An 18975-nucleotide genomic window follows, 5' to 3' on the forward strand; every position below is an offset into this window, starting at 1 on the left:
TTAAATTCCTAAGACATTGATTCAAATCTGGTATAATTACTATCTACAACTCTACTACAAATATAAGGATCAAGGGAGGTAAAAGAGGTCATAAACGGAGGAAGGAAGGAAAGGCAGGTTTTATACTTAGCATTAAAGCTGATAAAAAAAAAATCTAGGAGTACACCTCTATAACACTTTTTTTAAATAAAAAAAATCATTCTTATTTTAAAAAATCATTAAGAGAAGTGAAATCAACCTGAGGCAGGCATAAGAATACATTCAGTAATTCCAGATGAACGAGTCATAAGTCATTAAAGGCTAAAGAATAACAATTTTATATGTAATACATATTTGCATTTATATATATCAGCAAGTCTTGGAGATAATAGAAGATACTGATCCAGACAAACTCTTCCCAAAACAGAAACAGGTTCCAAGTTCTACTCAGTAACTACAATGTACCTCTAATGGCAACCACTAATGAGCCCTAAGGACTTCCTTCCCAAAGCAGCAAAGAGGCAACTTGTACAGGGGAATGGAATTTCTCAAGAACCTGGTCCTCTTTCCAATCACCATTCAGGACTACTCTCGGCCTTAGACTTACAAATTAAGCACAGCATGATTTAAGATCAATTCTCCTTTAAACTCCCAGAAGTTCTCTACTTGCCTTAATTATCTTTAACAAAACATGAAGTTTCTTATTCCACAACAAACGAAAAACAGTTAAATGCCAAGGGCCCAGGAAGAGCAAACTCTCACTAAATTTCATTCATTTTAAATATATGTGAAAACACTTAGAAATTAACACTCTAAGCAACTTGTTACTAAAAAATAAGACAAGATCCTTTTCTGTTTTGCAGAAGATGGATATAAAAGCTGAGGAAAGCAGAAAATAATTTTATATCTGGATTACACAATGGTTTAAAATGACTCTACATATTACTTCATTTTATTCTCCAGACGCTGATGTTTTTATTTTTAAACTATGTCCAGATAATATGTAAAATGTGTTTCTATTAGTGAAACAAACTTTTCAAGGTAGTTCAGTAAACACACTGCCCTGAAACTACACAATGTACAGCAGGCGTCCCCAAACTTTTTACACAGGGGGCCAGTTCACTGTCCCTCAGACTGTTGGAGGGCCACCACATACTGTGCTCCTCTCATTGACCACCGATGAAAAAGGTGCCCCTTCCTGAAGTGCGGCAGGGGACCGCATAAATGGCCTCAGGGGGCCGCATGCGGTCTGTCGTGCTGTAGTTTGGGGACGCCTGATATACAGTCTCATTTCACATAAGACTTTCATTTGCTGTATTGCTCTTATACTCCTCAGATCAAAACTTTGCAATGAAATCCAATCTCTCAACCAGACAGTTAATATATTCTCCCGAAATGTTATTTTACTTGTAGACAAAGAAGAAAAAGGCTTTGAATATTGTTTTCAAAAGTTACCATAAACATACAGAAACAAAATTAAGAATTTTGCTTTTTGATATAATCCAAGTTTGTGTTTTTTACATAAAAATACAACGAAATTAAGTTTGATATGCAGTGACTGCTCAGAAAAGCACTCAGGTAATATAACATATTGCAATCATATCATAATGATGTGATTACTAACGGTAATATGGTATTTTCCTATCATTGGCTATAACTGCTAAAAGCCACTTTGTTTATAGTTCCACCAAAACACAGAAACTATAAACAAAGTGGCTTCCTAAGTCTGAGGCCTGCATAGCTAGTATTTGAGTAACAGACTGATGGCATCATGTACTAGATTTTTCGTAATTCCTAATTACACAAAACATCATTGGTTCACAAAAACTAATTCAGCTTGATGCTACAATTGTAGTTCCCACTATATTTCTACCAGAGTACTAGATTCTACTCATTATGGATCTGTAAGTGTAATAATTTTAAGCTGTAATTGTGGAAAAGAGGCTAAAAAAATCTTAAATATAAACATGACATCAGTGAAAACACAAGAGATAGATGCTAAAACAACCTGAAATCAAGAGATCCTTTGAGAGATACCGCACCTGGAGGTGTTCTGTAAACAGCTGAAGCTCAGAGGGTAGGAATATAAATTTAGGAGTTTTGGAATATAGATAGATCATAGTTAATCAAGCTGCAGACACAGACAAAATTGCACCTCAAAATTTATGTAATGAAAACAAGGTCCAATACTGAACACTAAGAAACGCCAACATTTAATGCTGGGTAGTTGATAGTAGAGGAGGGTGGAGTCTAATGGAAGCCAGTAGAAAGAGGTTTCAAGGATACAGGATGATGGTGATGCAAGATGAGTACTGAAAAATATCCACCACATAGATTAGGTGAGGGTAAAAGTAACTGCAGTTTTTGTACTGTTGGAATTTGCCGTTTGATATTGGAATACATTCTTAAATAAACGTGGTTATGTTATATATCATTTTAATGGGTATTTCTCACTTTATGTTCTTTATTTATGACTTACTACTTACTATTTATTTTAGACTACGAAAATGATGTTAGAAAAAAAGCAAATTCAAGCTATTTTCTTTTTTTTGACAGAGTCTGGCTCTGTCACTGCTTTTTTATTCAAGTTCAAGATGGGTCGTAAAGCAGCAGAGACAACTTGCAACATCAACAATGCAATTGGCCGAGGAACTGCTAAGTAACGTACAGTGCAGTGGTGGTTCAAGAAGTCTAACAAAAGAGACGAGAGCCTTGAAGATGAGGAGAGTAGTGGCCGGCCATCGGAAGTTGACAATGACCAACTGATAGCAATCATCAAAGCTGTATGTGAGAAGCTGCCAAAAAACTCAGAAGTCAACTATTCTGTGCTATGGTGGTTTGGAATTTGAAGCAAATTGGAAAAGTGAAAAAGCTTGATAAGTGGGTACCTCATGAGCTAACAGAAAATTTTAAAAATTCATCATTTTGAAGTGTCATCTTCTCTTATTCTACACAAGAGCAAGGAGCCCATTTCTTAATCAGATTGTGATTTGAGACAAAAAGTGGATTTTTTATGACAACCAGTGATGACCAGCTCAGTGGCTGGACCAAGAAGCAGCTCCAAAGCATTTACCAAAGCCAAACTTGCACCAACAAGAGGTTACAGTCACTGTTTGGTGGTCTGCAGCTGGTCTGATCCACTACAGCTTTTTTTTTTTTTTTTTTTTTTGGTGAGACAAACTTTTGCTTGTCATCTGCACCACCACCTCCCACACCAGGCCCAGCTAATTTTTCTATTTTTAGTAGAGACGGGGTTTCACCATGTTGGTCAGGCTGGTTCTCAAACTCCTGACCTCAGGTAATCCACTTGTCTTGATCTCCCAAAGGGCTGGGATTACCAGAATGAGCCACCAAGCCCAGCCACTACAGCTTTTTGAATCCCTGCAAAACCATTACATCTGAGAAGTATGCTCAGCAAATTGATGAGATGCACCGAAAACTGCAATGCCAGTTAGCAGCTAGCACTGATCAAGAGAAAGGGCCCAGTTTTTCTTAGTGACGTAAATTCTTGGCACATCGCACAACCAAAGCTTCAAAAGTTAAACCAACTGGGTTACAAAGCTTTGCCTCACCCATCATATTCATCCAATCTCTAGCCGACCGACTACCAATTCTTCAAGCATCTCGACAATCAACTTTTTGCTGCAAAAAAGCTTCTCTATTAAAAATACAAAAATTGCCTCACCCATCATATTCATCCGATCTCTAGCCGACAGACTACCAATTCTTCAAGCATCTCGACAACCAACTTTTTGCTGCAAAAAAGCTTCTCTATTAAAAATACAAAAATTAGCTGGGTGTGGTGGTGTGTGCCTATAATCCCAGCTACTTGGGAGGGTGAGGCAGGAGAGTCGCTTGAACTCAGGAGGCGGAGGTTGCAGTGAGCGGAGATCAGGCCATTGTACTCCAACCTGGATGACAAGAGTGAAACACTGTCTCAAAAAAAAAAAAAAAAAGAAAAGAAAAAAGAAAGCTGTAGTGGTGAGACCAGCAGCAGACCACCAAACAATGACTGTGACCTCTTTCTGGTACAAGCTGGGCTTTGGGAAGTGCCAACAAAAGGCTTCTACAACCAGGAGGATGCATAAAATACTTTCCAAGAGTTCATCCAATCCTAAAGCAGGGATTTTTATGCTACTAGAACAAATATATTTACGATAGGTAAAAATGTGTTGATTGCGCCGGGCGCCATGGCTCAAGCCTGTAATCCCAGCACTTTGGGAGGCCGAGGCGGGTGCATCACGAGGTCAAGAGATCGAGACCATCCTGGTCAACATGGTGAAACCCCGTCTCTACTAAAACTACAAAAAATTAGCTGGGCGTGGTGGGGCGTGCCTGTAATCCCAGCTACTCAGGAGGCTGAGTGAGGCAGGAGAATTGCCTGAGCCCAGGAGGCGGAGGTTGCGGTGAGCCGAGATCGCGCCATTGCACTCCAGCCTGGGTAACAAGAGCGAAACTCCATCTCAAAAAAAAAAAAAAAAAAAACCAAAATTGATTGCAATGGTCCCCATTTTGATTAATAAAGATGTTTGAGGCTTGTTATGAAGATTTAAAATTCATGGTCTGAAACCAGAATTGCTTTTGCACCAATCTAATACCAACACAGAGGTCTCTGACAGAGCTATTTCTTTCTAATATGATCTGCTATCTCTTATGGCATATTCTCCCCTTATGACAATTTTCGGAAAAGTTTGTCTCCCCTTTTATATTCAATAATCTTGGGTATGAATTTTAAAATAATTCTGAAATTTCTAAAAACAAAATTCTGCTGAAATTTTGGCTGCAGATTTCATTAAGTCTACAAATTTGCTAGAGTATAGATATTTTTACAATAATTTGTTTTCTCTTTCAGAAACGTGGCATATTTCTCCATGTGTATAAATTTTCAAATTTTCTTTCACCTAATTTAACTGTAGTAAATTTGTCAGAGGTGTTTGAACCAGAGTGCCTCCATATTGAACAAGGGCGTGGTAAAATAAGATTGAGACCTACTTGGCTGCATTCCCAGTAAACCAGGCATTCTAAGTCACAGGATGAGACAGACCAAGATGGCGATGAGAGTGATCTCTGATCATCCTCACTACTACACTCTCATCAGCACCATGACAGTTTACAAATGTCATAGCAATGTCAGGAAGTTGCCCAGTATGGCCTATTTTTATTTTTTTGAGAGTGAGTCTTGCTCTGTTGCCCAGGCTAGAATGCAGTGGTACTATCTAAGCTCACTGCAGCCTCTGCCTCCCAGATTCAAGTGATTCTTGTGCCTCAGCCTCTCAAGTAGCTGGGACTACGGGTGTGTACCACCACACCTGGTTAATTCTTCTATTTTTAGTAGAGACGGGGTTTCGCCATGTTGGCCAAGCTGGTAATGAACTCCTGACTTCAACTGATCAGCCTGCCTCGGGATGCTGGGATTACTAGGACTAAAAAGGGGAGGCATGAATAATCCACACCTTGTTTAGCATATAATCAAGAAATAACCATAAAATGGGCAATCAGCAGGCCTCAGGGCTGCTCTGCCTAGGGGGTAGCTATTATTTATTCTTTTACTTTCTTAATAAACTTGCTTTCACTTTATTCCATGGATTCACCTTGAATTCTTTCTGGTGTAAGATCTAAGAACCCTCTCTTGGGATGGGGACCCCTTTCTGTTAACAAATTTACTGCGAAAAGGCTTCTCTCCTAAAAATACAAAAATTAGGGTGTACAAAAGTTATAACACAGCTGTCATTAAGATACCACAAACACCCCTGAAATTAATGGTTATGCCAGATATGAAATTCTCTCACCATGTACTTAATTACTTTTTCAAAGCTTATTATGTTCAATCACAACCACTGAATCCATTGATAGTAAAGACATGGCTAATTTTAAAACTTTAAGATTGGTGTTGACAGCAAAGAGACATGAGGGAATTTTGGGAGGTGATAAGACTGTTTTATCATTCACTGTGGTGGTGACTCCACATCTGTATACATTTATCAAAACTCACAGACCTATATGCTAAATATTTTACGTTAAGTATATCTTAATTTAAAAATGTTTAAAATATTGTATGAAGCCTTAAGATTCTAATTTTAAATATGAGTTTTTATGGAGATGCAAATGAGCCTACACTTATACCTCTTCTGTGGGCAATGACTACACAAAGCCATCACTTTTACAGAACCACTAAAATACCTCCCAAATGTGTACTGGGAAGCACATACAAGAATATTCCCAGAAGCACTGCTTGTAATTAACAGTAAAAAAACAGGAAACTACCCAAATGCCAAGCAAAAAGAAAAGAGATAAGCTGCAGTATATTCATAGAATGGAAAACGAAAAACAAGATAAATCAAGTATACAGGCAGATGTACTTAAATGGATGAATTTCGAAAAAGTATACAACGCGTGACATCATTTATTCTAACTTCAGAAACAAGCAAAATTAAACAGTGTAACATCGGCAAGTATTTTATATTGGTAAAACCATATAGAAAAGCAAAAGGATACTGAACAGAGATGTACCTGAGGCACAAGCATGGGATATTAACACAGAGGGTCATATGGGGGCTTCAAAAGTATTGCTAATGGCTGGTTTCTTACACTAGATGGGGTTTTATTATTATATAGGTGTCTGCTTTATATTTTCCAAATTGCGCATTTGAACTCTTTCACAAATTAAAACAAATTAAACTCATTCACAAATTAAAGCATGCAAAATTTTAAAACAACAAATTTTAGCAATTAAAAAAGTCTTTAGGAGCAATACAAAACAAGCAAATATGAGAAGTAAAATGTAGAAGTTTTTAATAAACAAGGACAATGACAATTGATAAATAATATAGATGAATGACCAAAAAAGCTCAAAAACAGGATGAGTTTTTTTTGTTGATAAAGACTGGCAATAGAACAATAGTAAGAATCCAGCAAGAGTAGCAACACATTTTTTCTCCTCTATGGCCACCTTACTAGCCACACACCCAACTCCTCATGCTTGATGGGGCGGTTGGGGAGATCAATTAACTTCTTTACTCCTAGAGAAGGCTGATGTCCTCAGAAAAGACAGGCATTTCACCTATGATAAGGAAGCAGAGAGGGTGCCTGAAGGAAAAAATGAAAACATAGGTAAATCTGTTTAAAACAGATTATTCTAAAAAGAAGGAGAAGTAGAAATAATTGGGAGATAAGGTACCTGAGAAGAAAGCCAAGAAGAAGAAATCATAACACATTAAGGGAATAACTTTGTGATGCTAGATGGCTAGATAGGTTTTCCTTTGCATGTGGTAACTTAAGTTTTGATGGATAAGAAGCATAACTAGAACTAATTATACCCTATTTAAAAGGTGTCAACTAGTTGAAGGTATCAGTATCTCAAAGGGGTTGAGACAAAAATCTACTTAGCTTCAGCTTCATGATGAACAGTGGTAGGGTAGTAACTATAACTGGGCAAAGAAAACTTCTAGTTTCCCCTCAAAGTTCACTGAGCACTTAAGGTTCAACGAAAGTGCGACTTAAGTTAAATTAAGACTATTAAATTAAAAAAATTTTTTTTTTTTTTTTTTTTTTGAGACGGAGTTTCGCTCTTGTTACCCAGGCTGGAGTGCAATGGCGCGATCTCAGCTCACCGCAACCTCCGCCTCCTGGGCTCAGGCAATTCTCCTGCCTCAGCCTCCTGAGTAGCTGGGATTACAGGCACGTGCCACCATGCCCAGCTAATTTTTTGTATCTTTAGTAGAGACGGGGTTTCACCATGTTGACCAGGATGGTCTCGATCTCTCGACCTCGTGATCCACCCGCCTCAGCCTCCCAAAGTGCTGGGATTACAGGCTTGAGCCACTGCACCCGGCTTATTAAATAAAAATTTAACAATACATTTCATCTTTCTGCAACACTCAAGTGCAACTGGCTCTAACTTTATTGTTCTGTTTTCACAACATGAGTTTAACTTTTGCATTTGAAATTAAAGTTTATATTGAGTTATTATCTGAAGACACAAAGGGAGCAATGAGAAACTATCAAAAGAACCCTTCTTATTGGTGGCAGTAATAAGGGTATTGAGTCAGTGTCTTCCACATATACATAGTAGACAAGATTCAGCTAAAGTTAGATTTGAGCCCCTTCTCTGCCAAATAATTAGATACGTGATTAGGCACCTCACCGAGCTTTTCACAGACTGTTTCCATTATCTTAAAAATCATCAAAGACTAGTTTATTGTGAGGGCTAAAAACAAAAAGAATACATGCACAGCAGAGAATCTGGCACAAATTCCAAGAAGGAATACCATACTGAAGAGTTCTAGCATCACCAATCCCTCCAAATTTTTTATCTCCAACTTTATGTCTCACAAGCATTCACTTTCATACAAACAGAAAGTTAGCTGGCTCTATCCAAAAGTCCCATCCTTGATAATCAATTATTTCACTATCTCAGGTTTATACACATTGGCCCACAATCCTATCACTCAGAAGCAACTGTGTAACCTGACTTTTCTGGTAACAGTGTTACTGACATCCATTAGTAAAACATGATTCTCTAGGAAGATGGATTCACAGTGTGGTACCCAATGATTTCTATGGGCAGATCCCAGTAATTTTGTTAATAACCTAATGAGTTTTAATCCATTTACACACCTTATTTTCGTGTTTTCATTTTACATTAAAAAAAATTAACTCACATTTCCCCCCCACAGGTTTAAAAAAAAAAAAAGACAAGTAACCATGTTTTCTCTCAGAAATATGTGTTACTATCAAACTCTGGATGCCAAGCAAATAACTAGTGAACATCTTATATGCTTCCGTTTTTCTTTTCCCACACAACATCATATAGTTTATACTATTTTCTACTTTCTTACAGAACTTGACCTATTAGGACAAGTGATTTAAGACCAAAAGATCAAAACACAAGAATATTAAGTAGTCAAATAATTAACAGTGGCTGAATAGCTCAAGAAGACAAACATTCATCAGAAAAGCTGGTTGAAAAAATATTAAAGTCCTCTAAGAAGAATATTTATTTCCACATACAACAGAAAAACAAAGAGATGATATGCGTAATTTGTTTCAAGCCTTCTAGAAACACCCTGGAATGTGACTTTCAGCCCTACGTAGGGAAAGGGTAAATATATAAGAACCTGGAAGAAAGCTTTGAAGTGAGCATCCTCTTGAACGGTAGTGTTCTGATCACTTGGGAGGAGAGGGAACAGGCTCTGAAGTCTCACCCTTTCACAAATCACCTTGTTAGGATGGCCAGGTAGAGATGCTGAATTGGCCCCGGGAGATATCTGGGAAAAAGAGGAAGAAAAGGACAGTTCATGGCTAGCTGCACCAATGTGGAGAATCATGCCTATGAAGGATAGTCTGGATTTTCTAGGTATTTGATGATTCCGCTAGCAGAGACAGGAAAGAAATTAAAAATTAATTTTAAACATCAAAACATAAGGATGGCAAAGGTTGCCTCTGGCAATGGATCTCTCTTACAAAAACTGTCTCAGGCAAAACAGCACAGCCCAAGAACACCATGTCCTTCCTGTTTCCCAAATACCTACTGGTAACTTTTTCTACTGACGTTAATTCTAAAATTCTAAAGGACAGACTTCATGCTAAGAAAACCAAAGGTAAAATTACATATCTTAAGTACAGAAAGAAAAGTGTTTGCCTGGACCAAGATTAATATTTTTTCTCATTCTGTTTTTTAGTTAACCTTCCAAATAATCATGCAAAGGAAGATGACAGATTTTACAATATTTGTGGCAAATTTTCTACAGCAATCATATGTTTGACTGTGGAAATCTCAGCTCTATTCAACACAAACCTAATGACCTTCCTATGGAATAAAGGACACAATCCTAAGCACAAAAGTAATGCCATGTTTAAATGCTTTTTTAAAATGCTTAATTTGGCCAATGCAGTGGTTCACACCTGTAATCCCAGCATTTGGGGATGTCAAAGTAGGAGGATCTCCCCAGTATCTACAAAAATTAGAAAACAAAAATAAATTTACAAATAAACATTTGACTTGATCATGGGTCAATCCCCTTAAATTCGCATGTAAATATACTTAATCTGTAACATTAAAAAATCATGAACATAATGTGTTCCGCTGTGTTATGACAGTGAATCCTTCTTGGGGGTTAAGGGTCTTGGTCCCTCTTGTCCCTACAGTAAAAGTTATGTACTGTAATGTCATCTTTTTAGAGTTTCATTGCCTCATTCGTTCACTCAGTCTTACATTTAAGTGTCTATTTGGTGACAGGCACTAAACCAAAAACAAAGGCATGGTTTTCTACTTTCAAGAAGTATATGCTATAAAAATGAAAAAAATAATAAATCACTGCATGAAGTAAGTATTATGATAACAATAGGCACTAGATGCTATGGAGAAGTTACTGCCAAGAGAGAGCAGTGTAGGCCAGGCATGGTGGCTCATGCCTGTAATCCAAGCACTTTGGAGGCCGGATCACCTGAGGTCAGGAGTTCAAGACCAGTCTGACCAACATGCTGAAACCCCATCTTAAAAAAAATAAAAATAAATAATAAAAAGAGAGAGAGCAGTGTAGCCAGAAAACTGCAAAACATTCAATATGGCTACATAATAAGGAAGCAGCCAGAAACTGCTCATAAGATGGAATGCTAATTACACTGATATCCCTGCTGTTAACATATTAATATCCCTACCTTCCTTAGCCCCTTTTATAGTATTTTGTTCCTGGTTTGATATAGGCCTGGTAAACAAATAACTGGGCCCACTGGTAAGAGTAAAAATACTTTCCAAGGACTCACCTATAAGTAAAAAAACAAAACACTTGAGGACAAGAATTTTAGAATTCATTAGTTTTATGTACAAAATATTCTGGTCTCTATACTAGAAACATGAATGGGCTATCTCTTACCACTACGCAGAAGTATACATTGCTGAATCAAGGTGTATTTACTAACTGATTCCTACAAGCCAAGAAGTAAATTAGGAAGGATATAGAGAGAGGCTAAATACAGTGGCTCACACCTGTAATCTCAACCCTTTGAGAGGCCACAGTGGGAGAAGAGCTCAAGCACAGGAGCTCAAGACTATACTGGGTAATGTAGAGAAAACCCCATCTCTACCCACCCCCCAAAAAATAAACAAAAAGTTAGTGTGGCATGGTGGCATAGGGGCATACTCCTATAGTCTTAGCTACTCAGGAGGCTAAGGCAGGAGGTTCACTTGAGCCCAGTAGTTTGAGGTTACAGCGAGCCATGACTGCAATACTGTACTTCTGCCTGGGCAACACAGTGAGCTGGTCTCTAAAAATAAGTTAATGAATTTATCTAACAAGATATAAGGTAAAATATGACTCCTATCCTCAAGAAACTCATTCTAATAATTTTTTTAAACCCAGATGCAAGCAGCCAACTGCAGTATTTAAGTGCCATAAAACAGGCAAAAATTAGAACAGGAGTAAGAGTTCTGAGTTAATCTAAAGCAGGCGTCCCCAAACTACCGGCCACGGGCTGCATGCGGCCCCCTGAGGCCATTTATCCGGCCCCCCACCACACTTCAGGAAGGGGCACCTCTTTCATTGGTGGTCAGTGAGAGCAGAACAGTATGTGGTGGCCCTCCAACGGTCTGAGGGACAGTGAACTGGCCCCCTGTGTAAAAAGTCTGGGGACACCTGATCTAAACAGTAAGGTTTCATAGAAAAAGGAGGAAAAAAAAAATTATTGTATCACAGTGAGTTTTCTCTCCAGAATTTTGGCTACACTAATTTGATTACAAAAGATATAAAAATTAACACACTTTTATTTAGGCAGTAGAGCAGGGTTTTGTTTGTTTTTTTTGTTTTTTGAGACGGAGTTTCGCTCTTGTTATCCAGGCTGGAGTGCAATGGCGCAATCTCGGCTCACCGCAACCTCCGCCTCCTGGGTTCAGGCAATTCTCCTGCCTCAGCCTCCTGAGTAGCTGGGATTACAGGCACGTGCCACCATGCCCAGCTAATTTTTTGTATTTTTAGTAGAGACGGGGTTTCACCATGTTGACCAGGTTGGTCTTGATCTCTTGACCTCGTGATCCACCCGCCTCGGCCTCCCAAAGTGCTGGGATTACAGGCTTGAGCCACTGCGCCCGGCTGTATAGCAGGTTTTAAAGCCTCAATCTGGTAACAGCTAGCTTCATGCCAGAAACTGAACTGGGCTCTCCAATCTTTATACGCTGAACATCAGGTTTAACAAACTTGCTTATTAAAGTCACACACTTCAGAAATATCAAAATCATAATTTGAACTCAAGTCTATGGAATTCTAAGGTTCATACTCAACCTACTAAATCACCTTCTACTTTAAAGTAACATTCTTCTTTATAATCTAGTTTGTTTAGTATCAACTCTTCTACAAAGCCTATTTAAAACTATTTTTAGTACTTAAAAACAATAAACTTGTTTCCTGAAAACTGATACAATTTTATTTTTCAAGGCACAACTGTTCAGCCTTACAGATTTGGTAACTTCAGCTTTCTCTGAGGATGCAACCTGTATTTAAAAAGTCCTGCTAAGGAAACATCCTGAGACCAGATTAAATCTGCAACTCCCAAATTTCTTATGTTTAATGTCTATTTCCATATAACTGTATGACTACTTCATTCAGCATTAACTGAGAAACCCTATTTCACAAGACTAACGTTCACAAAAAAAAAGTTTTAACCTTTTAAGCATCAACACTACTATTTTAGGACATCCTTTGTTTAATCTGGCCATTCTGTGTTTTGGTAACATAACTAACAATTTAACTTTTCTTGGAGACTGTAGGAATTATTAGCAATTATTGCACTAAAATTAGCACTTAGGACAAGACATTGCCCCAAAACTTTTTAAATTGCTTTTGATGACAATATCCTTCTTCATTTCCTTTTTTTCTTTCCATGAAGGTGAGAGAGAGGATACAGGTACGTGACTTCTAAGCCAGTATGACATAATGTACTTCCACAAAATAAAATGTTCACAAAGGCCCACACAGCATTCTTCAGCATACCAACTGGTCGGTCAAAAGCACTAAAATCACAGTCTAACACAAAAGACAAAAACAAAACATAAGATAAGGAGTCAGGTCCTTAGTGTCACCTCCAGCTACAAGTCTGGGTATCTGTAAAATGAAGTCAAACCCCAAACTCCAAATATTCTCACCATTTCCATGATGGCAATTGTTAATCTCTTTTAAGTAATAAGGTAGATTTTATTAATAGTGTAAAAAACAGATATTATTTGAATCTGTAAACTGAAAAATTCTCAGGCTATACTCCAAAACATGAGAAAAGCCATATGCATGAATATAGTCACCACAGCACAGTAACGGCGACAATTTAAAAGGTAATTAGAAGTAACCTAAATGTTTAACAAATAAATATTTGCTAAGTAAACTTATGGTACACACTTCCTTGAACTATTATGCAGCACTAAAAAGTTAGCAACCAGCAGGGCGCAGTGGCTCACACCTGTAAACCCAGCACTTTGAGAGGCCGACGTAGGCAGATCACAACAACAAGAGATCGAGACCATCTTGGCCAAGAGAGTAGAAACCCTGCCTCTACTAAAAATACAAAGATTAGCAGGGCGTGGTGGCACATGCCTATAGTCCCAGATACTCGGGAGGCTGAGTCAGGAGAATCGCTTGAACCCAGGAGGCAGAGGTTGCAGTGAGCTGAGATCAAGCCACTGCACTCCAGCCTGGTGATAGAGCTAGGCTCCACCTAAAAAATAAATAAATAAAAAATAAAAAATAGCAACCAGAAACACTACTATGGCGGGGGTGGGGGGGGCATTATTTAAATATTAGGATCATAAGGTGGGGTTAAATATATATAGGACTTCATAAATTCAAGAAAAAGGTTATCTTGGAATATTTGGAAGAAAAACAAGAGAACCCCCTATAAAGATTGAAGAGTAGCCAAATCGATGAGATGACTTGAGGAAAGCATGTATAACCTCATGTCCTGTTCAGCACAATGTCAGGAAAACATGTATAACCTCATGTCCTGTTCAGCACAATGTCACTAAGACCTAAAAGAGTACATGGCACATAGCAGGCATTCAACTATTTATTAAAAGAATAATCTTCCAAACTGCAAGCAAATGATGTAATAGTCTGCCTTTCTGATTTGTGTAACAAGTTTCTTAGAAATCTGGTTGGCAATGAGATAAGATAAAAGCTTTGATTAAGGAAGAGATCTGATGCACTCACCTGCAGATCACCATTAAATGAAGTCAGTGGCTGCCCAGTAAGTCCACCCCATCCTACTGAGACAGGATAAATCATTAAGCTAATGCTGTGCTCCTTGCTAGGATTTTTACCCCCGTTCTGAGAATGAATCAGACCCAAATATCACCTTTCTTTTGAGAAGAGTTCTAAAACTGGGCCTAAAACAAATCTGTTTCTTTGGCTTTTGTTTTCTGAGAGTAGAGTTCTCTGAAACGATTTTTTTTTTTTTTTTTTTTTTGAGACGGAGTTTCACTCTTGTTACCCAGGCTGGAGTGCAATGGCGAGATCTCGGCTCACCGCAACCTCCGCCTCCTGGGTTCAAGCAATTCTCCTGCCTCAGCCTCCCGAGTAGCTGGGACTACAGGCGTGTGCCACCATGCCCAGCTAATTTTTGTATTTTTAGTAGAGACGGGGTTTCACCATTGACCAGGATGGCCTCGATCTCTTGACCTAGTGAATCACCCGTCTCAGCCTCCCAAAGTGCTGGGATTATAGGCGTGAGCCACCGCGCCCGGCTTCTGAAATGATTTTGACAGTGTGGAGCAGGGGCACTAAAAGGCCTGGATGGCATTTTTCAAAACTGGTCCAGGAAAGGACCCTAGAAGCAGGAATGGGACCGCGTCCCCTTGTAGTCATGCAAAAAGGAGGCCTGGATGGGCACAGGGATCCTTGGGGGATGACAGAAATGTTCACAAACTGGATTGATTATGGCTGCACAGTTCTGTAAATTTAACAAAAATAATCTAATTGGATGGAGTGAATTTTAAGGTAAGTGAAATGTAACTTAATGATGCTCCTTTAAAAAAAAAAATCAAGAGCCGGGCGCGGTGGCTCAAGCCTGTAATCCCAGCACTTTGGGAGGCCGAGGCAGGCGGATCACGAGGTCAAGAGATCGAGACCATCCTGGTCAACATGGTGAAACCCCGTCTCTACTAAAGGTGCAAAAAATTAGCTGGGCATGGTGGCGCGTGCCTGTAATCCCAAATACTCCGGAGGCTGAGGCAGAAGAATTGCCTGAACCCAGGAGGCGGAGGTTGCGGTGAGCCAAGATCGCGCCATTGCACTCCAGCCTGGGTAACAAGAGCGAAACTCCGTCTCAAAAAAAAAAAAAAAAAAATCAAGAGCCTAGTTCTGGAAAACTGAGGTCCAAACACTGAATAGAACTGACCCTGAGAGATGTTACTACCCTTTAAGAACAAAGACAGGCCGGGCGCGGTGGCTCAGCCTGTAATCCCAGCACTTTGGGAGGCCGAGGCGGGTGGATCACGAGGTCGAGAGATCAAGACCATCCTGGTCAACATAGTGAAACCCCGTCTCTACTAAAAATACAAAAAACTAGCTGGGCGTGGTGGCGCGTGCCTGTAATCCCAGCTACTTAGGAGGCTGAGGCAGGAGAATTGCCTGAGCCCAGCAGGCAGAGGTTGCGGTGAGCCGAGATCGCGCCATTGCACTCCAGCCTGGGTAACGAGAGCGAAACTCCGTCTCAAAAAAAAAAAAAAAAAGAACAAAGACAAAATTTCTAAGTCATTCATCTCTAAGCTTCAACAACTCTCGTTCACAAATGACACATAAAATAAAATCATTGTATCGCTCACAATTGTCACTATCTGCTTTTCTAATTAAAAAAAAATATTTATTTTATTTTATTTTGAGACAGAGCTTTGCTCTTGTTGCCAAGGCTGGAATGCAGTGGCAGGACCCTAACTCACTGCAAACTCTGCCTCCAGGGTTAAAGCAATTCTCCCACCTCCCACCTTCCGAGTAGCTGGGATTACAGGTGCCTGCCACCACACCCAGCTAATTTTTTCTTTTTAGTAGAGATAGGCTTTTACCATGTTGGCCAGGCTGGTTTCGAACTCCTGACCTCAGGTAAGCCACCCACCTCGGCCTCCCACAGTACTGAGATGACAAGCGTGAGCCACCACACCGGACCTAAAAAATAATTTTGAAAAGCTAATAGGCAGTATTAGGAGAAAATCATTCAAGGACTCGTACTATGTGGGTGGAGATGTTCATTACTGCCCAGCACTGGGACAATCATTTCTAAAAAGAAATTACTGCTCCCATTCTTGAGTTCAGGCAAACAAACTGGACCCATGTCTTTCCAGAAGCATAGCAGAAACAGGGTCTGTGAAAATAGCCTAAGGCTCCCCTATTTCCTTTCCCCAGTCCCCTAAGTAGCTGGGATTACAGGCACGCGCCACCATGCCCAGCTAATTTTTTTTTGTATTTTTAGTAGTGACGGGGTTTCACCATGTTGACCAAGATGGTCTCGATCTCTTGACCTCGTGATCCACCCGCCTCGGCCTCTCAAAGTACTGGGATTACAGGCTTGAGCCACCGCGCCCGGCAGAGTTACATATTTTAAAAAAACTTTTCTTTCCCTCCCTTCCAAAATCTAGATTTGCCTACACAAAAATTTTTCTCCCCTCAAAGAAGTACGTCTAAAATCATTTTACTTAGGCTGGTTACCACTAAGAATTACAAAAATTTTACACACACACACACACACACACACACACACTCTCTCTCTCTCTCTCTCTCTCTTTTCCCCCTCAACACATACATGCACATACACATATACTTACTTATATAATAATTGTGGGTTTTACGATAGTTGGAAAAAGAGGTATGATTGAGTTATTATTTTATTAAGTAACAATCACGATTCAAATATTGTTTGTCTGCCATATGCTGGATGCTGAGACTACAAAATAGGAAAAATAAACTGTCCTGCCCTTAAAGCGACTCAGTCTAGTGAGGGGACAATTATAATGGGAACTACATGAGGACAACAGGGCTCCATAACCTAGATATAGGCAAGAGGTAAATGTTCAGATCCTTAGAAAAGGGAAACATCTAAGACAGGCAGGCTCTGTGGCAAACACCTGTAGTCCCAGTTACTCAGGAAGTCAAGAAAGGAGGATCACCTGGACCCAGAAGTTCAAGTCCAAAATGGACAACATAGTAAGACTCCAGCTTCTGGGAAAACTAAAATTTAAAAAAGATTTTAAATGAAAAGATGTAAGAGTTGGGAAAAGAAGAGACTGTACATGACCCCTCTTCTACATCTGTGTATCCTAAATTTCTCTCATTTATATGGAGTTCAAGAATTAATGCTTTATCTCCTCCAGAGAAACGTCGTATTAGTTAACGTTTGCTCATCAATGAACTAGACAAGAACTATACTGTTCAAATCCATGTTTACAATTTGTTTGCTCTTTCTAGAGAAAAGGCTGTGAGTTAAGTAGAGTAAAACGGAAGTGACAACTTGTCTGACATGGTTTCTTAGCAGGAAAACAACCATGAAACTAGTTAAGTAGACCCAGACACAATGCAACAATCAAGGCTAATTACCTTTCCAGCAAGATGAATTACAAAATGGTGGTGGCCTAAACCAAACTAGAGGTAGTACAGAGAAACAGGTGGAATAAACTAAAGACATATCTTGACCAATAATGTTAACTTTTATCATAAGAATTTCTCACCCACACTTCCCACTCACAGCCTCAAAAAAGAAAGAAGCGGCACAGAAAACAGCCTAGGAAGTTAACATGAATTAACTAAAGGCCTCATCCAATGCTGCTGGCAGTGTATCTACACTCTACGTTATAATGCTAACAGATTCAGTTATGTCTGACTATGCCATCTTGTTTACTCTTCACCAAAAATAAGGCTGTTTTAGCAGAGAAAATTCTCAATACCCAGGGTAACATTTGAAAAATTAACTATAAAAACACGTTGGACATATAAAGCCTAACAGGTATGGAAATACGAACTACCTTCTAGAATCATAGACAAGTCAGAGGGAGAAAGCTACAGATATTTAAGTCCAACTTTTTCCATATTTTACAGATGAGGGCCTGAGGCCCACATGATCAGTCTGAGGCAGAACTTATAGGCTCTAAGGTCTTCAAATCTCTTAGAAGTAAGTCTTACAGAAATATTATAAAAATCAACTTAAAATTGAATGAACAGATGTATGATTAGGTTTTCAAAAGGTGAACTATACCAGTATATTTATAAACCCCGGAGAAAGAGGTATCTGAAGTGACACAATTCTCAGGTAAACTTTCAGTCAGAAATTTCATTTTTATTCCAAGTGTGTTCCAGCTCCCCCACGCCTGATCCGACATCTGTAAGTATTTGGTTCTGTATTGGTACCTCTACAAAAGTTCTATTTCTTCCATTAGACGGTGTTCCCTTTTTACTTTGATTCCAACTGTCCCTATAAAAGGGAATTTTTTTTTTAAGCCTAGATACAAGGGTTGCTATTCAAAGATATTTATGGTAAACGTTCAAGTGTAACAGTACTTGCAATCAAGGCCAAATAGGATACAGCAGGCTTGCAACTCTAAATTAACAATTATATTATGAGCTCTAAAAACATTTAAGTTTTCATACGTTAAGTCCACGCCTTAAAACGAAATGGCAATTCATATGATGCTGGCAATAATTACATGTATGTGCTTCCACTTTTGGTACAAAAATTAGCATACCCAACTTTTACTGCCTAATAGCATACATCATTTTTGCACCATAAAGAGAAATGCTGTACCTTACAAGCCATACAGACATTAAAAAAAAAACTTTTATTTTTTTTTGGACCTCAATAACCTGAAATACTCCCGTTTCAAAAACCAACCTCTCTCATGCTTCAGCCCTGAAAAGAGTAACTTTCATCCCCTGAGAACAAATCGCAGCCTGTCCAGAACCCAAGGAAGCAGGAAGACACCAGAGGGGACCCTTCAAACCGGGTTCCGCGTTCTCCTGGGTGACATCATTTCAC

The 18975-nt window shown here is 39.1% G+C and overlaps 1 protein-coding gene across 9 annotated transcripts in view; it reads right to left on the bottom strand.

Moving 5' to 3' along the window:
• The window catches only part of RNF38 (ring finger protein 38), a 154685-nt gene that overhangs the window by 45968 nt on the left and 89742 nt on the right, over positions 1–18975 (bottom strand). For 4 of the 9 annotated variants that reach the window (XM_039474976.2, XM_039474975.2, XM_074395046.1 and 1 more), the window contains one exon: positions 9096–9245. The exons of 2 other annotated variants lie outside the window; for them this stretch is intronic. In XM_039474976.2, coding sequence (XP_039330910.1) covers positions 9096–9245 — 150 coding nt within the window. Of the gene's footprint in view, positions 1–9095; positions 11892–18975 lie in introns of those variants that run through there. 3 more of the 9 variants (XM_039474978.2, XM_039474982.2, XM_074395045.1) reach the window with 2 other exon arrangements.

Source organism: Saimiri boliviensis, chromosome 2, assembly GCF_048565385.1.
Source record: "Saimiri boliviensis isolate mSaiBol1 chromosome 2, mSaiBol1.pri, whole genome shotgun sequence".
NCBI classification, from domain to species: Eukaryota; Metazoa; Chordata; class Mammalia; order Primates; family Cebidae; genus Saimiri; species Saimiri boliviensis.